The sequence below is a fragment of the Staurois parvus genome, unplaced genomic scaffold (assembly GCF_062004578.1).
Source record: "Staurois parvus isolate SC_StPar_1 unplaced genomic scaffold, SC_StPar_1.0 ptg000143l, whole genome shotgun sequence".
Lineage (NCBI taxonomy): Eukaryota > Metazoa > Chordata > Amphibia > Anura > Ranidae > Staurois > Staurois parvus.
In genome coordinates, this window is record NW_028317939.1 from 1,815,312 (window position 1) to 1,838,793 (window position 23,482).

Consider the following 23,482-nt stretch of genomic DNA (forward strand, 5'->3'; position numbering starts at 1 on the left):
ACGGGGGCCCATGGCCGATTTGACCTCATTCATCCCATAGTCCTGCCGACTCACGAATAGCGTGGCCTCCTCAAAGGGCCTGAGCAAGCGCAGGTGTCACACATGAGCTGCCAATGGCTGACATCTAAGTTACACAGGGAGTACCTTTATCCGCTTTTAACATCAGGAAATCTGTGATGGCCTTTAGCTGTTCGTAAAGGCGGTCTAACATATGTAGGGTTGAATTCCACCTTGTTGCAACGTCACAGCATGAGGAGTCGGTACGGGGGCCCATGGCAGATTACATGTCTGGCAGCAGCTATGTGAGGCCCGTAATCTGCCTGCACCCTATGTCAAAAAATTTAACACACCAGCAGTGTGAAGAGACCTGAAAGTGGCACATGGCAGCAGAGTGTGGCGATGGAGACAGCAGCAATGGGAGGCCGTACAGGGACCCATGAGAGACTCTGGACTTGGCAGCAGCATGAGGAGGCGGTATATAGGGGCCCATGGCAGATTAGGGGCCTGGCAGCAGCTATGTGAGGCCCGTAATCTGCCTGCACCCTATGTCAAAAAATTTAACACACCAGCAGTGTGAAGAGACCTGAAAGTGGCACATGGCAGCAGAGTGTGGCGATGGAGACAGCAGCAATGGGAGGCCATACAGGGACCCATGACAGACTCTGGACTTGGCAGCAGCATGAGGAGGCGGTATATAGGGGCCCATGGCAGATTAGGGGCCTGGCAGCAGCTATGTGAGGCCCGTAATCTGCCTGCACCCTATGTCAAAAAATGTAACACACCAGCAGTGTGTGAGGAGACCTGAAAGTGGCACATGGCAGAGTGGGAGCAATGGGAGGCGGTACAGGGACCCAGGTCACACTATGGGCCCAGCAGCAGCGTGACCAGGCGGTACGGGGGCCCATGGCCGATATGGGGCTTGGTGGCACCTATGGAAGGCCTGTAATCTGCCAGCAACCTATGACAAAATGGACAACCGCAGGAGTGTGAGGAGATTTCAAAGTGGCACATGGCAGAGTGGAAGCAATGGAAGGCCGTACAGGGACCCAGGTCACACTGTGGGACCAGCATCAGCGTGAACAGGCGGTACGGGGGCCCATGGCCGATTTGACCTCATTCATCCCATAGTCCTGCCGACTCACGAATAGCGTGGCCTCCTCAAAGGGCCTGAGCAAGCGCAGGTGTCACACATGAGCTGCCAATGGCTGACATCTAAGTTACACAGGGAGTACCTTTATCCGCTTTTAACATCAGGAAATCTGTGATGGCCTTTAGCTGTTCGTAAAGGCGGTCTAACATATGTAGGGTTGAATTCCACCTTGTTGCAACGTCACAGCATGAGGAGTCGGTACGGGGGCCCATGGCAGATTACATGTCTGGCAGCAGCTATGTGAGGCCCGTAATCTGCCTGCACCCTATGTCAAAAAATTTAACACACCAGCAGTGTGAAGAGACCTGAAAGTGGCACATGGCAGCAGAGTGTGGCGATGGAGACAGCAGCAATGGGAGGCCGTACAGGGACCCATGAGAGACTCTGGACTTGGCAGCAGCATGAGGAGGCGGTATATAGGGGCCCATGGCAGATTAGGGGCCTGGCAGCAGCTATGTGAGGCCCGTAATCTGCCTGCACCCTATGTCAAAAAATTTAACACACCAGCAGTGTGAAGAGACCTGAAAGTGGCACATGGCAGCAGAGTGTGGCGATGGAGACAGCAGCAATGGGAGGCCATACAGGGACCCATGACAGACTCTGGACTTGGCAGCAGCATGAGGAGGCGGTATATAGGGGCCCATGGCAGATTAGGGGCCTGGCAGCAGCTATGTGAGGCCCGTAATCTGCCTGCACCCTATGTCAAAAAATTTAACACACCAGCAGTGTGAAGAGACCTGAAAGTGGCACATGGCAGCAGAGTGTGGCGATGGAGACAGCAGCAATGGGAGGCCGTACAGGGACCCATGAGAGACTCTGGACTTGGCAGCAGCATGAGGAGGCGGTATATAGGGGCCCATGGCAGATTAGGGGCCTGGCAGCAGCTATGTGAGGCCCGTAATCTGCCTGCACCCTATGTCAAAAAATGTAACACACCAGCAGTGTGTGAGGAGACCTGAAAGTGGCACATGGCAGAGTGTGGCGATGGAGACAGCAGCAATGGGAGGCCGTACAGGGACCCATGAGAGACTCTGGACCTGGCAGCAGCATGAGGAGGCGGTATATAGGGGCCTATGGCAGATTAGGGGCCTGGCAGCAGCTATAGGAGGCCCATAATCTGCCAGCACCCTATGTCAAAAAATTCTACACACCAGCAGTGTGAGGAGACCTGAAAGTGGCACATGGCAGCAGAGTGTGGCGATGGAGACAGCAGCAATGGGAGGCCGTACAGGGACCCATGACAGACTCTAGACTTGGCAGCAGCATGAGGAGGCGGTATATAGGGGCCCATGGCAGATTAGGGGCCTGGCAGCAGCTATGTGAGGCCCGTAATCTGCCTGCACCCTATGTCAAAAAATTTAACACACCAGCAGTGTGAAGAGACCTGAAAGTGGCACATGGCAGCAGAGTGTGGCGATGGAGACAGCAGCAATGGGAGGCCATACAGGGACCCATGACAGACTCTGGACTTGGCAGCAGCATGAGGAGGCGGTATATAGGGGCCCATGGCAGATTAGGGGCCTGGCAGCAGCTATGTGAGGCCCGTAATCTGCCTGCACCCTATGTCAAAAAATTTAACACACCAGCAGTGTGAAGAGACCTGAAAGTGGCACATGGCAGCAGAGTGTGGCGATGGAGACAGCAGCAATGGGAGGCCGTACAGGGACCCATGAGAGACTCTGGACTTGGCAGCAGCATGAGGAGGCGGTATATAGGGGCCCATGGCAGATTAGGGGCCTGGCAGCAGCTATGTGAGGCCCGTAATCTGCCTGCACCCTATGTCAAAAAATTTAACACACCAGCAGTGTGAAGAGACCTGAAAGTGGCACATGGCAGCAGAGTGTGGCGATGGAGACAGCAGCAATGGGAGGCCGTACAGGGACCCATGAGAGACTCTGGACTTGGCAGCAGCATGAGGAGGCGGTATATAGGGGCCCATGGCAGATTAGGGGCCTGGCAGCAGCTATGTGAGGCCCGTAATCTGCCTGCACCCTATGTCAAAAAATGTAACACACCAGCAGTGTGTGAGGAGACCTGAAAGTGGCACATGGCAGAGTGTGGCGATGGAGACAGCAGCAATGGGAGGCCGTACAGGGACCCATGAGAGACTCTGGACCTGGCAGCAGCATGAGGAGGCGGTATATAGGGGCCTATGGCAGATTAGGGGCCTGGCAGCAGCTATAGGAGGCCCATAATCTGCCAGCACCCTATGTCAAAAAATTCTACACACCAGCAGTGTGAGGAGACCTGAAAGTGGCACATGGCAGCAGAGTGTGGCGATGGAGACAGCAGCAATGGGAGGCCGTACAGGGACCCATGACAGACTCTAGACTTGGCAGCAGCATGAGGAGGCGGTATATAGGGGCCCATGGCAGATTAGGGGCCTGGCAGCAGCTATGTGAGGCCCGTAATCTGCCTGCACCCTATGTCAAAAAATTTAACACACCAGCAGTGTGAAGAGACCTGAAAGTGGCACATGGCAGCAGAGTGTGGCGATGGAGACAGCAGCAATGGGAGGCCATACAGGGACCCATGACAGACTCTGGACTTGGCAGCAGCATGAGGAGGCGGTATATAGGGGCCCATGGCAGATTAGGGGCCTGGCAGCAGCTATGTGAGGCCCGTAATCTGCCTGCACCCTATGTCAAAAAATTTAACACACCAGCAGTGTGAAGAGACCTGAAAGTGGCACATGGCAGCAGAGTGTGGCGATGGAGACAGCAGCAATGGGAGGCCATACAGGGACCCATGACAGACTCTGGACTTGGCAGCAGCATGAGGAGGCGGTATATAGGGGCCCATGGCAGATTAGGGGCCTGGCAGCAGCTATGTGAGGCCCGTAATCTGCCTGCACCCTATGTCAAAAAATTTAACACACCAGCAGTGTGAAGAGACCTGAAAGTGGCACATGGCAGCAGAGTGTGGCGATGGAGACAGCAGCAATGGGAGGCCGTACAGGGACCCATGAGAGACTCTGGACTTGGCAGCAGCATGAGGAGGCGGTATATAGGGGCCCATGGCAGATTAGGGGCCTGGCAGCAGCTATGTGAGGCCCGTAATCTGCCTGCACCCTATGTCAAAAAATGTAACACACCAGCAGTGTGTGAGGAGACCTGAAAGTGGCACATGGCAGAGTGTGGCGATGGAGACAGCAGCAATGGGAGGCCGTACAGGGACCCATGAGAGACTCTGGACCTGGCAGCAGCATGAGGAGGCGGTATATAGGGGCCTATGGCAGATTAGGGGCCTGGCAGCAGCTATAGGAGGCCCATAATCTGCCAGCACCCTATGTCAAAAAATTCTACACACCAGCAGTGTGAGGAGACCTGAAAGTGGCACATGGCAGCAGAGTGTGGCGATGGAGACAGCAGCAATGGGAGGCCGTACAGGGACCCATGACAGACTCTAGACTTGGCAGCAGCATGAGGAGGCGGTATATAGGGGCCCATGGCAGATTAGGGGCCTGGCAGCAGCTATGTGAGGCCCGTAATCTGCCTGCACCCTATGTCAAAAAATTTAACACACCAGCAGTGTGAAGAGACCTGAAAGTGGCACATGGCAGCAGAGTGTGGCGATGGAGACAGCAGCAATGGGAGGCCATACAGGGACCCATGACAGACTCTGGACTTGGCAGCAGCATGAGGAGGCGGTATATAGGGGCCCATGGCAGATTAGGGGCCTGGCAGCAGCTATGTGAGGCCCGTAATCTGCCTGCACCCTATGTCAAAAAATTTAACACACCAGCAGTGTGAAGAGACCTGAAAGTGGCACATGGCAGCAGAGTGTGGCGATGGAGACAGCAGCAATGGGAGGCCGTACAGGGACCCATGAGAGACTCTGGACTTGGCAGCAGCATGAGGAGGCGGTATATAGGGGCCCATGGCAGATTAGGGGCCTGGCAGCAGCTATGTGAGGCCCGTAATCTGCCTGCACCCTATGTCAAAAAATGTAACACACCAGCAGTGTGTGAGGAGACCTGAAAGTGGCACATGGCAGAGTGTGGCGATGGAGACAGCAGCAATGGGAGGCCGTACAGGGACCCATGAGAGACTCTGGACCTGGCAGCAGCATGAGGAGGCGGTATATAGGGGCCTATGGCAGATTAGGGGCCTGGCAGCAGCTATAGGAGGCCCATAATCTGCCAGCACCCTATGTCAAAAAATTCTACACACCAGCAGTGTGAGGAGACCTGAAAGTGGCACATGGCAGCAGAGTGTGGCGATGGAGACAGCAGCAATGGGAGGCCGTACAGGGACCCATGACAGACTCTAGACTTGGCAGCAGCATGAGGAGGCGGTATATAGGGGCCCATGGCAGATTAGGGGCCTGGCAGCAGCTATGTGAGGCCCGTAATCTGCCTGCACCCTATGTCAAAAAATTTAACACACCAGCAGTGTGAAGAGACCTGAAAGTGGCACATGGCAGCAGAGTGTGGCGATGGAGACAGCAGCAATGGGAGGCCATACAGGGACCCATGACAGACTCTGGACTTGGCAGCAGCATGAGGAGGCGGTATATAGGGGCCTATGGCAGATTAGGGGCCTGGCAGCAGCTATAGGAGGCCCGTAATCTGCCAGCACCCTATGTCAAAAAATTAAACACACCAGCAGTGTGAGGAGACCTGAAAGTGGCACATGTTTGAGGCATGATTCATGGCGGATTTAGTCAGTTGTGTCAGGAACTGGTGGTTTGAAATCCAGACTAATCCACGCCTGATTCATTTTCACAAACGTGAGTCTCTCCACACTTTGGGTGGACAGTCGTGTCCTCCGCGGAGTTACAATACCTCCTGCCGCACTAAACACGCGCTCCGATGCCACGCTACTGGCCGGGCATGACAGCCTTTCAAGGGCAAATTCAGCTAGTTGGGGCCAAAGGTCAAGTTTCGTTGCCCAGTAGTCAAGGGGATTGTCTACCTCGGTTGGCAGGGTGCTGTCCAAGTAGGCCCAAGCCTGTTGTTTGAGCTCCTGCTCCAGGTCCACCTGATGCTGCTGCTGCTGCTGCGGCTGGTTAGTAGTTTCCTCACTGCGCTGGTGAAGAAAGCTACTCATCATCGACTGCAGACTGAGGCAGCCGCTGCTGGTGGAGCTGCCACTGCTCCTACCACCCCACCCCTCCCCTGCTGCCATGCCAGCGGAACGCGAGCGCACAGGGCCCACAGTGTCTGAGGATGGACGTTGGCGCACAAAGGCAGAGACCAACTGACTACATAGGTGGTTTTTATAGTACGTAATTTTGGCCTCCCTCTCAGCAGGTGTGAAAAAGGCCACCATTTTGGACCGGTAGCGAGGGTCCAACAAGGTGGACAGCCAAAAGTCATCCCTCTGTCTGATGGTTATTATTCGGCTGTCGCTACGCAAGCAACCGAGCATGCTATGGGCCATTTGTGCCAAGGAATGCGAGGGACTCCCTGCCTCCATCTCCACAGCATACTGCCACGGTGCGTCTGGGTCCTCTGTCTCCTCCTCCTCCTCCTCTACCAGATGCTCCTGCTCCTCCACTCCTGTCCGCTGAGTGGAAAAACCACCCATTTCACTCAATAATTCCTGAGCACAAATGTCCTCCTCTACCTCCTCCTCTTCTTCCTGTCCTGCCCCCACAGGGGTCATGTGGCGTTGAGATCTGTGCGCCACGTCTACCGCACCCTGACCAGCCATTGTTAACAGCATTTGTTCCAGGACGTGCAACAGAGGAATGACGTCGTTCATCCCATAGTCCTGCCGACTCACGAATAGCGTGGCCTCCTCAAAGGGCCTGAGCAAGCGGCAGGTGTCACGCATGAGCTGCCAATGGCTGACATCTAAGTTACACAGGGGAGTACCTTTATCCGCTTGTAACATCAGGAAATCGGTGATGGCCTTTCGCTGCTCGTAAAGGCGGTCTAACATGTGTAGGGTTGAATTCCACCTTGTTGCAACGTCGCAGATCAGGCGATGCTGTGGAATTCCGTTCTGACGCTGCAGCTCAATGAGGGTGTTCTTTGCGGTGTAGGAATGGCTGAAATGCATGCACAGTTTACGTGACATTTTAAGGATGTCTTGCAGTGGGATGGTGGATTTTAGGAACCGCTTGACAACCAGATTGAACACGTGAGCCATGCATGGCGCATGGCACAACCTTCCTTGACGCAGAGCAGACACCATGTTCTTTCCGTTGTCAGTCAACATGGTTCCGATTTTTAGTTTGCGCGGAGACAGCCATCTGTCGATTTCTCTGTTCATTACACTCAGCAGTTCCTCCCCTGTGTGACTACGTTCGCCAAGGCATACCAGGTGCAGCACAGCGTGACACCGTTGCGCCCTGCACATGTGATATGCCGGTCGGGTAATGGGACTTGGCACGGGGGTGGCGGCTGAGGACACGGCGGAAAAAGAGGTGGTAGAGGCGGACATGCTTGCTGGACCAAGGACGTGCAAACGTGGAGGCAAAAGCGTCGTGACCTGTCCAAGTTGCTGGTGCGGCTGTGCCGGCACCACGTTCACCCAGTGGGCCGTAAATGACATGTACTGTCCCTGACCGTAGTTACAGCTCCACACGTCGGCGCTGCCGTGCACTTTGGCAGAGACCGACATGCTCAAAGACTGGCCCACCATCTCTTCTACATGTGAATGCAGGGCTGGCACTGCCTTTTGGGCAAAGAAATGACGGCTTGGCACTCTCCACCGCGGCGCGGCACAAGCCATCATTTCTCGGAAAGGTGCTGAGTCCACCAGTTGGAAAGGGAGGGACTGCAGCACCAGCAACTTGGACAGGAGGACGTTCAGCTTTTGCACCGTCGGGTGCGTGCTCGCAAACTGTTGTCTCTTGGATACGGATTCCAAGAAAGACTGTTGACGGAATCCGAGAAGAGGAGTAGCAGGAGAAGGAGCATCTGAACGAGCGGAAGATGCCAATGAGCGACAACTCCCCTCAGCAGAGGTGTTGGAGCCTTGACTGGCTGATAGAGGGCGATTGACGACGTCGGGTGACGGAGCAAGTAACGGAGCGGGTGATGGAGCGGGGGCTGGGGCAGGCAGAACCGCCGTATGTTTATCACGGTTTTCCCAGGCCACCGAATGGTGACGCTGCATATGCTGACGCAACGCTGTAGTCCCAACATGGGCCCCCTGGCCACGCTTGCATTTCTGGCCACATAGTCGACATACGGCTACGTTTACTTCCTCGGGCGGCTTGAGGAAAAATTGCCACACCACCGAGTAGGAAACTTTGCCCCCGCTACTCTTCACTGGCTGACTGCTACTTCCTCCGTGCGCAACGGCACCACTACTGGCCGTGGTGGTAGGCTGCAGTGGAGCTGGTGCTCTACTCCGTGGACGTTTGGCTCCACTGACACTGATGCGACCCTGCTGCTGTCTCCTGGGCAACCCACCGACTGTTTTGCTCGCTGCCAAGCTGCCACCCTCTTCTCCTGATGATGCGGAAGAAATTGCCTGATGACGACGAGGCTGCCAAGTGCGATCAACCTCCTCATCATCAAGTAGGGTCTCCGCCTCACTACTAGCCCCCTCGGCTGCGTCTGGGTCAGGAGACAGACCTGTCTCTAGACCGGCTACCGAGCCACTCTCCTCGCCAGTACTTGTTCGCTTGGCTGCTGAAAAGGCCGATGTCTCCCCCCGTTCCTGACCGCCCTCTGTTAGCTCTTCCTCACTGTACAGTGGGGCTGAGCCCACAGCATGCGATACTTCGCTTGGTGAGGGAACAGCAAAGGACAGGGGCAGGTAGAGGACACGTGATTTCAGTGGGCTTGGTCCCGGGCCATGCCAACTAACGGTTGTGTCTGACGTACCCACCGACCGTTGGCTGTAGGTGTCAGAGGTGACCTGGGAAGAGGAAGACGACCGAGCCAACCAATCAATGACGGCAGGGTTGTCGGTGGAGACACGACCGCTGGATGACACCGGGAGCACTGGCCTCTGGCTGCGAATACTGCTGCCTCGACCCCTTCCTCTGCTGCCACGTCTGCTCGCTCCTAAAACATTGCCTCCTCTGCCACTCCTCTGCATGTTGTCTGACATACTATTTAATTCAACGATTAGGTGTCCCTGAGTAACAATTCTCTGGCACTCAGTAACAATTCTGTCTGTCCCTGAGTATGAATTCTGTGGCCCTGAGTAACAATTCTGTGTCTGTGCGAGTAACAATTCTGTGTCTGTGCAAGTAACAATTTTGTGTCTGTGCGAGTAACAAATCTCTGGCACTCAGTAACAATTCTGTCTGTCCCTGAGTAACAATTCTCTGGCACTCAGTAACAATTCTGTCTGTCCCTGAGTAACAATTCTCTGGCACTCAGTAACAATTCTGTCTGTCCCTGAGTATGAATTCTGTGGCCCTGAGTAACAATTCTGTGTCTGTGCGAGTAACAATTCTGTGTCTGTGCAAGTAACAATTTTGTGTCTGTGCGAGTAACAATTCTCTGGCACTCAGTAACAATTCTGTCTGTCCCTGAGTAACAATTCTCTGGCACTCAGTAACAATTCTGTCTGTCCCTGAGTATGAATTCTGTGGCCCTGAGTAACAATTCTGTGTCTGTGCGAGTAACAATTCTGTGTCTGTGCAAGTAACAATTTTGTGTCTGTGCGAGTAACAAATCTCTGGCACTCAGTAACAATTCTGTCTGTCCCTGAGTAACAATTCTCTGGCACTCAGTAACAATTCTGTCTGTCCCTGAGTAACAATTCTCTGGCACTCAGTAACAATTCTGTCTGTCCCTGAGTATGAATTCTGTGGCCCTGAGTAACAATTCTGTGTCTGTGCGAGTAACAATTCTGTGTCTGTGCAAGTAACAATTTTGTGTCTGTGCGAGTAACAAATCTCTGGCACTCAGTAACAATTCTGTCTGTCCCTGAGTAACAATTCTCTGGCACTCAGTAACAATTCTGTCTGTCCCTGAGTAACAATTCTCTGGCACTCAGTAACAATTCTGTCTGTCCCTGAGTATGAATTCTGTGGCCCTGAGTAACAATTCTGTGTCTGTGCGAGTAACAATTCTGTGTCTGTGCAAGTAACAATTTTGTGTCTGTGCGAGTAACAATTCTCTGGCACTCAGTAACAATTCTGTCTGTCCCTGAGTAACAATTCTCTGGCACTCAGTAACAATTCTGTCTGTCCCTGAGTATGAATTCTGTGGCCCTGAGTAACAATTCTGTGTCTGTGCGAGTAACAATTCTGTGTCTGTGCAAGTAACAATTTTGTGTCTGTGCGAGTAACAAATCTCTGGCACTCAGTAACAATTCTGTCTGTCCCTGAGTAACAATTCTCTGGCACTCAGTAACAATTCTATCTGTCCCTGAGTAACAATTCTCTGGCACTCAGTAACAATTCTGTCTGTCCCTGAGTATGAATTCTGTGGCCCTGAGTAACAATTCTGTGTCTGTGCGAGTAACAATTCTGTGTCTGTGCAAGTAACAATTTTGTGTCTGTGCGAGTAACAAATCTCTGGCACTCAGTAACAATTCTGTCTGTCCCTGAGTAACAATTCTCTGGCACTCAGTAACAATTCTGTCTGTCCCTGAGTAACAATTCTCTGGCACTCAGTAACAATTCTGTCTGTCCCTGAGTATGAATTCTGTGGCCCTGAGTAACAATTCTGTGTCTGTGCGAGTAACAATTCTGTGTCTGTGCAAGTAACAATTTTGTGTCTGTGCGAGTAACAATTCTCTGGCACTCAGTAACAATTCTGTCTGTCCCTGAGTAACAATTCTCTGGCACTCAGTAACAATTCTGTCTGTCCCTGAGTATGAATTCTGTGGCCCTGAGTAACAATTCTGTGTCTGTGCGAGTAACAATTCTGTGTCTGTGCAAGTAACAATTTTGTGTCTGTGCGAGTAACAATTCTCTGGCACTCAGTAACAATTCTGTCTGTCCCTGAGTAACAATTCTCTGGCACTCAGTAACAATTCTGTCTGTCCCTGAGTAACAATTCTCTGGCACTCAGTAACAATTCTGTCTATCCCTGAGTATGAATTCTGTGGCCCTGAGTAACAATTCTGTGTCTGTGCGAGTAACAATTCTGTGTCTGTGCAAGTAACAATTTTGTGTCTGTGCGAGTAACAATTCTCTGGCACTCAGTAACAATTCTGTCTGTCCCTGAGTAACAATTCTCTGGCACTCAGTAACAATTCTGTCTGTCCCTGAGTAACAATTCTCTGGCACTCAGTAACAATTCTGTCTGTCCCTGAGTATGAATTCTGTGGCCCTGAGTAACAATTCTGTGTCTGTGCGAGTAACAATTCTGTGTCTGTGCAAGTAACAATTTTGTGTCTGTGCGAGTAACAATTCTCTGGCACTCAGTAACAATTCTGTCTGTCCCTGAGTAACAATTCTCTGGCACTCAGTAACAATTCTGTCTGTCCCTGAGTAACAATTCTCTGGCACTCAGTAACAATTCTGTCTGTCCCTGAGTAACAATTCTCTGGCACTCAGTAACAATTCTGTCTGTCCCTGAGTAACAATTCTCTGGCACTCAGTAACAATTCTGTCTGTCCCTGAGTATGAATTCTGTGGCCCTGAGTAACAATTCTGTGTCTGTGCGAGTAACAATTCTGTGTCTGTGCAAGTAACAATTTTGTGTCTGTGCGAGTAACAAATCTCTGGCACTCAGTAACAATTCTGTCTGTCCCTGAGTAACAATTCTCTGGCACTCAGTAACAATTCTGTCTGTCCCTGAGTAACAATTCTCTGGCACTCAGTAACAATTCTGTCTGTCCCTGAGTATGAATTCTGTGGCCCTGAGTAACAATTCTGTGTCTGTGCGAGTAACAATTCTGTGTCTGTGCAAGTAACAATTTTGTGTCTGTGCGAGTAACAATTCTCTGGCACTCAGTAACAATTCTGTCTGTCCCTGAGTAACAATTCTCTGGCACTCAGTAACAATTCTGTCTGTCCCTGAGTAACAATTCTCTGGCACTCAGTAACAATTCTGTCTGTCCCTGAGTAACAATTCTCTGGCACTCAGTAACAATTCTGTCTGTCCCTGAGTAACAATTCTCTGGCACTCAGTAACAATTCTGTCTGTCCCTGAGTATGAATTCTGTGGCCCTGAGTAACAATTCTGTGTCTGTGCGAGTAACAATTCTGTGTCTGTGCAAGTAACAATTTTGTGTCTGTGCGAGTAACAATTCTCTGGCACTCAGTAACAATTCTGTCTGTCCCTGAGTAACAATTCTCTGGCACTCAGTAACAATTCTGTCTGTCCCTGAGTAACAATTCTCTGGCACTCAGTAACAATTCTGTCTGTCCCTGAGTATGAATTCTGTGGCCCTGAGTAACAATTCTGTGTCTGTGCGAGTAACAATTCTGTGTCTGTGCAAGTAACAATTTTGTGTCTGTGCGAGTAACAATTCTCTGGCACTCAGTAACAATTCTGTCTGTCCCTGAGTAACAATTCTCTGGCACTCAGTAACAATTCTGTCTGTCCCTGAGTAACAATTCTCTGGCACTCAGTAACAATTCTGTCTATCCCTGAGTATGAATTCTGTGGCCCTGAGTAACAATTCTGTGTCTGTGCGAGTAACAATTCTGTGTCTGTGCAAGTAACAATTTTGTGTCTGTGCGAGTAACAATTCTCTGGCACTCAGTAACAATTCTGTCTGTCCCTGAGTAACAATTCTCTGGCACTCAGTAACAATTCTGTCTGTCCCTGAGTAACAATTCTCTGGCACTCAGTAACAATTCTGTCTGTCCCTGAGTAACAATTCTCTGGCACTCAGTAACAATTCTGTCTGTCCCTGAGTAACAATTCTCTGGCACTCAGTAACAATTCTGTCTGTCCCTGAGTAACAATTCTGTCTGTCCCTGAGAATGAATTCTGTGGCCCTAAGAATTCTCTGGCACTCAGTAACAATTCTGTCTGTCCCTGAGTAACAATTCTCTGGCACTCAGTAACAATTCTGTCTGTCCCTGAGTAAAAATTCTGTGGCCCTAATAACGTTTCTGTGGCCCTAAGTAACAATTCTCTGGCACTGAGTAACAATTCTGTCTGTCCCTGAGTATGAATTCTGTGGCCCTAACTAGCGTTTCTTTGTCCCTAAATAACGATTCTGTGGCCCTCATTAACAAGTCTGTGTCCCTGAGTAATGGTTCTCTGTCCCTAAGTAACTTCTCTCTGTCCCCAATTCTCGTTTCTGTGGCCCTAACTCTGTCCCTGTCCCTAGTACAGAGCGGTCTGCCTCTGTTCAATGACTGCAGGCAAATGAAGATTTCCAAAATGGCCGCTATATATACCTCGACCATTACACAGTGCTGGCTGGCTGGCTGCTGATTGGCTGATGCGATCACATGTCGTTGAGGAATGCATTATGGGGCAGCGCGCCTTGTCTGCGCGCCTTCCCCGACATCCCCGCTCCGTCGCCGCACATGTCAGCCGCCATTTTCGGAAAAATTTCGATTCGCGCGTCCGAATTAGGCTGTTTTTCGGATTCGGCACGAATCGAAATTTTTCCGATATTCGACTCGAATTCCACTTCGGATGCTTCGATTCGCTCATCTCTAGTTGTGTACATTACAAGACAACACAGCATTTGTAGGACAATTTATTACTTTACAAAGGTTTGGCTTTTCAATCCCTTTTGCTCCAGCACCCCATAAGATCAGTGGTGTATAGAGGTTTTGTGCTGCCCTAGACAACACAAACATCGGCTCCCCCCTCAGAGAGAGCCTTTGACCAACAACACCCCTGCCTCCCACCCAAGAGAGCCTTCCACTACCACTGCTCCCCATATACCAGCCCCCATCCCCCATGGCAAGAGAGAGAAAGACACTCACCTTCACAGTCGGGCTGTGCATACACCGTCATGAAACCCTCAGCCTATCTCGGAACCCACCAGGTCCCCATGCCACGTGTGTCCCTTCTTCTAAGGGGCAGTGCTGCCCTCCTTGAGATATGCCGCCCTAGGCAAATGCCTTGTTTGCCTTGTGGTAATACCCCCCTGCATAAGATGGCTAGCTGTCCTGGCCTTGTATAAAATAGAAAATTCTGCTTTCCTTACCTGGGTGTGACCATATGGATTCAGCAGCTGTGCCATTTGGAGAGTGGTGTCAGAACCGAGATCTCCAACGAACCCAGCCAAGGTTCCCTGCTCCATGCAGGAATAATTTGGAACTTCCTTTGTATGTCCAGACAATATCTGTAGAACATCTTTTATAGTTTTAATCACACATCCACAAGAATCGTACACATGATATCCCAGAGTCACATTGGGCAGAATATTTGGAGTGCGGTTCATCTCATTGATAGCAAATATAAAAGTCAGCAGATGTCTGTATTCTCTGTGGTAAACCCTGCAGGAAACGGGTCCGCATTAGTTCTGTGTGAGTCTACAGGGATTGAAGCAGAAATTTTCTATAGCAAACTGTAGAACACGTTTTGACTGCATCAGGGTAGGCCTAGGTGAGATTGGTGGCCCTCTACGTGGCCCTCTACATTGCTATGTGAGTCACAAAGTAAAATTCAATCATTCCTACATTTCTTCGACATAGAAGAGGGCTTGTCGATACAAGATATCAGAAGACTCAATGCCAACCGTATCCCTTCTGGGGATATGACACATGAGAATGCTAGAGATCACCGCCATTACAGGCCCATTACAAAATCAACACTCCCAATGCTCATTGTTGGGGTTGGAGTTGGTTTAGGGACAACATGGCAAGCAGGCCTTGGGCTATATGTAGGGCACCAGGAAAGGATCTAGGGGGTGCTGGGGTGGCCTGTACCCCCCCAGTTTTCAATCATGCCCCCCCCCCTAGGCTGCTATTGATACTGTTCTCCATGCTCTGAGCTCTTCCTTTCTGCATTTCCACATAGGGCTCCCTAGGTCCTCCCAGATACAACCTGCTCTTGAGTGTCAGTGCAAACCTGGCTACAGCAGCTGCACTACTCACAGGTTAGACTCCACTCTAAATGTGTGTTTTTGCCCCACTCATTAGCTATCTGCTGTGTGAGGAGGAGGAGCTCTGCTAACTGTGCTGGCAGCAGTGTCAGCGCCTATGAATGCCGAGGACTAGTGACATTTGTGACAGGTTATAGAGATATGCAAGAGGAAGACCCTGTCAGTGATTGCGCCATCAAATTAAATCGAAAAATGGTTCCCATATTCTGCTTCCAATCCTCCATAGTAGGAGGAGTTTCTGATTTCTTGGAGAGGGCTTCTAATATAAATGTATTTTGAGTAACAACATAAAAAACACCCAAGAGGCATTGCTTAGGGTCTAGAATTAAGTTACTTTGACACACTAAATTGACCACCTCCTCCCAATATCGATGATGTTTTGGGCACCGCCATAGCATGTGAATAAGATCCCCATGGTCCCACTTACATCCACAAAGAGGGTCCCGCGTAGCCCCAGGGTACACATGTTAGCTATAATGAGCCCTAAGTATATACAATTGGGGAAAACCATCTTATTGTCAAAGCTTAACTGAACAAGCTGAAGTTAGAAGCTGATTGGCTACAATGCACAGTTGCACCAGATTCTGACTGATCCAGCTTTAGTAACCCCCCCCAATGAGTCCTGCACATTATCACACATATCTCCTAAAGATACATCCCTGTAGATCATATTGAAAGCTTTGCACTTCATATTTCACTTACGCTGAACACATGTAATTGTTAATAAGCCTTCTGTCCCGATTCAACTGAGACACTGCAGCATGAACAGCGAATATCCCTCCAATAATGATGTCTCCATCCTGAGAATACTTGTACTCAAATGTATAATTCCTCATAGCCATAGCACAGGGGTGAGCAGAGTTGTGGGTGTCAGATGTGCAGGGGGTCACACACAAAGCCAACAACCACAATATTCTATACGGACATCTGAAAACAACTTGGCTAAGTCTCTGATAGACTCCAATGAATTCTTCCTCTTCTCCCACCTCATTATCACTGACAGCAGCACTGGATCCTGACACTGATATCATGGCTCCTCTGAAAGCAGAAGAAAAAAAACAACAAGAATGCAAAGTATTTGAGATCTGGAATATAGAATATGAATAGAATATGGCATTTAATAAAGCTCCTAAAGTCAAGCAATTGCACATACACCATACTGCCAGAAGTATTGGCCCGCCGGCCTTTCCACACACATGAACTTTCATGGAGAATTGGTCATTACAATGTGTGACAAGCTTGGTAGGAACATCCTGTGTTCAGTGTTTTGTCTATCTGAGTACCTTGAAAATGCTTTGAATGCATTTTTCATGATGAAAAAAGGCTCTGGACAGCATCAGGAACTGGAAGAGTTTAAAAAAATTTGCAAACGCTTATAAACGCGATTTGCCACGTTTAGCCGCATTTACAAGCATTTTGCATTTGAAACGCTGATAAAATCGACTGTTGAACGCAAGTTTTCTGCGTTCAAAAAAGCGACTTTAAACTCAAATGCCTGTAAATGACTGTAAATGAAGATGTGTACATGGACACATAGGAGAACATTAGGGAGAGTTCAGGGGCTGCTGAAAAAAATGCAGAACAGCTCCTAAATGTGAGTTTTTCAGCTGCAGTGTACATGAGCCCAAAGACTTGTGCTTCCAGGGCTGAACCTTCTCCTGTTCCTCTGAGTAAGGAGGATGAGTCTATTTTACATATACTGTACTAGAGAGTTTGTGCTCTGATCAGGGGCGGACTGACAACTCATGGGGCCCCCGGGCAATAGGGGATCATGGGTCCCCTGTGTCCTTGCCCAAACTCAAAAAAGCCTATGAAAAAGGTACCAGGGGCATTTCATGGGGCCCCCTACTGACCACGGGCCCTCGGGCAGTGCCCGAGTTTCCAAATGGTCAGTCCGCCCCTGGCTCTGATTCACCTTTTTTGAGTCAAGCTGATTACCCCACTTCCTTAGATTTTTTGGAGACCCCCCAAAGTACATAATGACCTGCATTCTCTGTCTACCTTCAATCCTGTTCATGTTAAAGGGTCATTCATCGACACATTTTATCATGACACCTTCTCGGATATTTTGCAATTATGGTCTGCTGTACATTCTTATAGTTCCAACATCCACAATCTCACTGGGCTCCAAAAAAAAGCCCTTGGATCCCTTACTGATAATCATGATGTTATCATAGGACAAAGAAGGCCGTAAAGTCCTTCAAGACCAAGATTATCTTGCCAAAGCTACTTGGTTACTTTCAGATGACTCCACCTACCTTAGGCTTCCCCGTGAACCCCTACCTGGTTACCAGATGGAGCTAAAATCCCTCTTAGATTCAACTCTGTCTGAAAAAGTCATAAACAAAGGTGAATAGATGTTTATGTATAGAGAATTTTTTAAGCCCCCCCATTTATATCACCTACTGAAGGTGCATAAGAATCCCCTATGCCCACCAGGCTGACCCATTGTAACTTGCATGGAGAGCATTACCAGCAAGCTCTTTCAATACATCAATTGTTTCCTTCAGCCTGTTGCAAAATCATTGCCTTCATATGTTAAAGATTTGTAGCAAATCGTAGACATTTTGAGGAACTACTATTCCACCTACCTCTGATTGTCCCTTGATGTCCAATCATTGTACACTTCCATTCCTTATAGAGTTGGCCTTATAGTCCTTAGTTTTTTCTCCCCAAGGAGTCCAATTTGCATCCTGCGCAGGCTTGGGTCATCATGGAGGGTACTTGTTTTTGTTTGGAGCACAATTATTTATTTTTCCAAGGTGACTTCTTCCTCCAAATATGGGGCATGGCACTGGGCACATCCTTTGCACCCTGCTACACCAATCTTACCCTTGGTTGCTGGAAAGAGTCCCGTATCTGGAGGAACAATCCCTTTGCCACCTATATTGTCCTTTACGGATGGTATATTGACGACATTATCATCATATGGGACAGCCTACCCTCCACAATTGAACCCTTTGTGCAGTACTGCAATAAGACTCACTTCAATTCCACCTTAGGTAACTCTTACCTGTATTACCAGAGCTGCCACCACCCGAGGTTGGAATACAGTAATCCCAAGGGATAGTTCAGCTGATTTCAGTGGAACTGTACATGGGACCAAGATTAATTTTCCCAGGGTCAGGTTCTGAAAGAGAGATTTCTTGACAAGGGTTTTGATCCTGCTCTTGTGTAAAAATCTTTCAAGGCATGTTCCACTTCTCACGCCAGTGTTGTAAAAAAAAGAGATCACCTCTGGGTCTGACATTAAATTTATAACTCAATTCCATTCTTGGTTTAGACCAGCAATGGGCAAACTACGGCCTGGCAGACCTTTTAATCCGGCCCGCGGAGCTAGGCTCCCGCTAGGCTCCTCTCACAGTCCGCCCTGAAGACCGGTGTAGCATGAAAATCTGTCTCCTATGAGGATCTGTCCCCCTCAACGTATCTGCGCATGTGCCGGAGATCGCCGATCGGCTGCTAATGCCTGAAACTGGCACATGCGTAGATACGTCGAGGGGGACAGATCCTCATAGGAGACAGATTTTCATGCTACACCGGAACGGCGCGGGAACACGGCGAGAGGAACGCGCGGAGCAAAGGTAAGTGAATTGACACAGGGGGGACTTGGGGACTTAATATGGGGGATGAATTAATATGGGGGATGAATTACTATAAAGGGATGAATTACTATAGGGGGGATGAATTACTATATGGGGGATGAATTACTATGGGGGATGAATTACTATGGGGGATGAATTACTATATGGGGAATGAATTACTATAGGGGGGATGAATTACTATATGGGGGATGAATTACTATGGGGGATGAATTACTATGGGGGATGAATTACTATATGGGGGATGAATTACTATGGGGGATGAATTACTATGGGGGATGAATTACTATATGGGGGATGAATTACTATGGGGGATGAATTACTATATGGGGGATGAATTACTATGGGGGATGAATTACTATGGGGGATGAATTACTATATGGGGGATGAATTACTATGGGGGATGAATTACTATATGGGGGATGAATTACTATATGGGGGATGAATTACTATGGGGGAATATTACTATACTTACTATGGATGACACATACACATCATTCATCTACTCTTGGTCCGGCCCCCGGGTCCAATATATGAACCCATTGCGGCCCTCAAGTCAAAAAGTTTGCCCACCCCTGGTTTAGACAGATGGAGAAGATCATTGCCTGACATTGGGAGATCCTGTTGGAGGACCCTAAACTTCCCAGCAGACCCAAATCTGTCTACAGAAAAGCCCCCAAAGTGAAAAGCAGGATTGCCCCGAGCAAATTACCATCTACCTAGAAGCCCATATCCCATCTTCTCACAATTCTTGACAATATTGTGGGGGAGGTTTGGGTGTAAGAAACTTAAATGCAAAATGTGTAAATTTGTCGATCATCACAAAAAAAAAGTTTCACTGACAGTAAGGGCAAAACATATCCAATCGGTTGCTTTTTCTCCTGTTCCACAGATTTTGTCATCTACTGTCTCTCTTGTCTCTGCAGTCTCCTTTACATGGGCTGGGAATGTTTTGGTGAACACTGGAGATTGAAGGGGACAGTACCCCCTGTTACTCTGCGGCAGAGAGGTTTCATACCCTTTGCTGCAGAGAAAACTTCAGAATTTACTATCTCAACACTTTATCACCAGAGGGTCTGCATGAGGAGCATGAGTGTAGACTATTTTGTAGTATGCCTGTTTCCCTCACCCGGTTACCCTCATTAATATTTCAGGTTTACCTAGTTTTTTACAATTATGCATGTCGGCTTTCTGTTTTGTTTTATTATTGTTGGATTTTCTAGTCTTTTTCTATGACATGTTATTGTGAGTTGGGTTTCATTTATAGGTTATACAGTCATGGTTTCCCCCACAATTTACATATATGATTCTGTGTGTAGCTGCCCGCATGCATCTATTCACACACATTTTTGTTTAATTATTTATCTTGTCCTGTTACATTTTTCTTCTTATATCCTTTGTTAATCATTTTTATCTTCAATTTGTTTTTCATATATCTTTGCAATATTCTCTGTTTATAAAATCCCCACCCTATATTTAGTGACAATCAAATCTTTAAAAAATAAATCTCCAAAATATACAAGCAAATAGTGTTAAATTAAAATGAAGTAAATGAAGTCTTTTCCACAAATATAGTAAAATTGATACCCAGTGTCATTTAAAGTCCAAAATTTAAATAAATAAAACAATGTCCAAACTCCAACTTGATATTTCTTTAAAGATGTTGAGCCTTTCCTCTGGCTCCCAAAGGTTGGAAAATGCCTCAAAGAAAAACAAACTCACAATAGTGCATTATCTCAATGACAATATTCCATATCACTCTATATTTAGTGCAAAAAGTGTGCAAAACCAAAAACAAAATAAACCAACACTGTGCAAAATCAGTGATGTGCTTCACTCCGTGCCAAACACAACTCCAGTGATGTGTCACCTCTACTGAAATCAGCAAGTATACCTTTACCAGAAATCATAGGAAAAAACGCCTTGTATATCAATAGAAGGTATCACCAGAAACGCTTCTTCTCCTCTCCTCTACTCCTGAAACTTTCCACTTTGATTACCTTCCCCTCATGGTCCCACATGAGCCTTGCCCAGATCTCATACAGATTCCTCCAAAGCGTATATAGGTGAAAAGCAATGATATAATAGTGTGACACGTATGGTAAATGGAACAATACCTTTTAATCAATCTGCTTACATCAAACACATAAAAAACGAGCGTGGTAGAAGTGTTCCCTGTTCAAGGGATTACCAGGCAGCTTCCAGGTGGATTACTCTGCGGTTTCCAAGACCTAAGATGGCCGCCATACCACTTCCGGTTCCTGTTCTGCATCCAACGTCACTTCCTTTGACGCGTTTCGTCACATCGGAGACTTAGTCATAAAGGATAGGATTAATATCACTGATTTTGCACAGTGTTGGTTTATTTTATTTTTGGTTTTGCACACTTTTTGCACTAAATATAGAGTGATATGGAATATTGTCATTAAGATAATGCACTATTGTGAGTTTGTTTTTCTTTGAGGCATTTTCCAACCTTTGGGAGCCAGAGGAAAGGCTCAACATCTTTAACTAGTTGCCGACCGCAGATAGCCGAATGACGGCTGCACTGCGGCCGGCCAGTTCTGAGTGGACGTCATATGACGTCCTCCCAGAACGCGCTCTCCTGCGCGCCCCAGGGGGCGCGCACCCGGCGATCTCCGTGATCGCTGTGTCATACGGACACAGCTGATCACGTGATGTGGTAAAAGGCCAATCACAGCGGCCTTTTACCACCTGATCAGCGGTGTCCAATGACACGCTGATCAGAGGGAAATGCAAGTGCCGGTTCTCGGCTGCACTTTCCTCACGCTGTCAGATCGTGAGGAAAGTACTGCCGAGAACCGGCAGTTGTCAGAGCGGGGATCGGCACCGATCATCAGGGCACTGATGATCGGTGCCCAGCAGTGCCACCCGCAAGTTCCGCCCACCTGTGCCCAGCAGTGCGCCCACTAGCTCCGCCCACCTGTGCCCAGCAGATCACCCACCTGTGCCCAGCAGTGTACCCACCTGTGCCCAGCAGTGCACCCACCTGTGCCACTCTGCAGTGTCACACACCTGTGCCCAGAAGTGCCACCTACCTGTGCCCAGCAGTGCCACCCACCTGTGCCCACCAGTGCCACCCACCTGTGCCCACCCACCAGTGCTGCCCACCAGTGCCACCCACCAGTGCAGCCCAGCGGTTGTGCCAGTCAGTGCCACCAGTCAGTGCCCAGCGGTTGTGCCAGTCAGTGCCACCAGTCAGTGCCCAGTGGTTGTGCCAGTCAGTGCCGCCAGTCAGTGCCCAGCAGTGATGCCAGTCAGTGCCGTCTATCAGTACCCATCATCAGTGTCACCTATCAGTGCCGCCTATCAGTGCTGCATATTAGTGCCGCCTATCCGTGACACCTCATTAGTGCTGCCCATCAGTGCCGCCTGTCAGTGCCCATCAGTGCTGCCTCATCAACGCACATCAGTGAAGGAGAAAAATTACCTGTTTGAAAAATTTTATAATAGAAACAAAAACTTTTTTTTTCAAATTTTTTGCACTTTTTTTATTTATAGCGCAAAAAGTAAAGTGCCCAGTGGCAATTAAATACCACCAAAAGAAAGCTCTATTTGTGAGAAAAAAATGATCAAAATTTCATATGGGTACAATGTTGCATGACCGCGCAATTGTCAATCAAAGTGCGGCAGCGCTGAAAGCTGAAAATTGGCCTGGGCAGGAAGGGAGTAGAAGTTCCTGGTAGGCAAGTGGTTAAATAAATATCAAGTTGGAGTTTGGACATTGTTTTATTTATTTAAATTTTGGACTTTAAATGACACTGGGTATCAAGTTTACTATATTTGTGGAAAAGACTTCATTTTAATTTAACACTATTTGCTTGTATATTTGTATATTTTGGAGATTTATTTTTTAACGATTTGATTGTCACTAAATATAGGGTGGGGATTTTATAAGGTGGGGACTCATTCATATTGTTATTTAATTATTTACACTTTCAAGGGTGAAAGTTTCTTTGTGAATATTGGGATAGCTTAGTAGATTTATTGGGTACCGTATTTCACACTTAAATATTCTCTCTTTGATTGCCACTTTTCATCTATTCTAATAAAAGCCTTTTTTTAAATTTTACTATCAATCCTTTTTTAGTTCTTGGTGGTTTTATATTTATAATTATTTTTGTAATATTTTTTAGTTACATATTTTTGGTTTATAATTTGTGTATTATCTGATCCATGGTTGTTTCAAATGATCTGGACAGATTTCACCTTTCAATATTTTTTCTTTGCATCATTCATTATTTTTTACTGAATTTTTCTTGTTTTTATTGTTTGCAGTTGTACGTGCACCTGTCAGACGGCGAGTCGAATAAGCAGTGGCTTGGTCTTATTCCTCCCCTCTGATTCTCCTCCACCTTCCCACCTTGTTGGCTATTTAAAGCTCACATTTTCACCAATTCAATTGAAAAAGAGGGTGTGGTCCCTTGAAATGCGTCATGTCCACCCGCTTTCCCAACATCATCCAGGCAATCAGACAGCTGTCACCCCTCGATTGCGGCTGGGAATGCCACCATTACATCTCATACCACAGGCTGGTTTGGCACCTTTCATTCCCTACCCTCATTATAGCCTCATTATGCCATCCAAGGACCACAGCTCATAGTGTGGGCAGTTTAGGTGACAATGTGTTCACTAGAACTCCAAATGATGAAAGACCTGCTATGTCCATTGAAGAGCATATGTTCCTTGATGTAGTTGAAACCAAGATGTTTGTGGATGTCACAATCCACTGGGTAGCACCCCAACACTTTTGCTCACCATGCCCTAGACTACCAAACAACAGGGAGCAAGAACAGAAGAGATACTTCGTTCTACAGTGCTCC

At 48.3% G+C, this 23,482-nt stretch overlaps 1 protein-coding gene across 1 annotated transcript in view; it reads right to left on the reverse strand.

Annotated features, from left to right (window-relative positions):
* The window catches only part of LOC149465133 (vomeronasal type-2 receptor 26-like), a 44,726-nt gene extending 28,848 nt beyond the window's left edge, over nucleotides 1–15,878 (reverse strand). The window contains exons 1-2 of the mRNA XM_089673610.1: nucleotides 15,739–15,878; nucleotides 14,137–14,428 (exon numbers count right to left, since the gene is read on the reverse strand). Coding sequence (XP_089529736.1) covers nucleotides 14,137–14,428; nucleotides 15,739–15,878 — 432 coding nt within the window. The remainder of the gene's footprint in view (nucleotides 1–14,136; nucleotides 14,429–15,738) is intronic.
* Nucleotides 15,879–23,482: the final 7,604 nt, after the last annotated feature.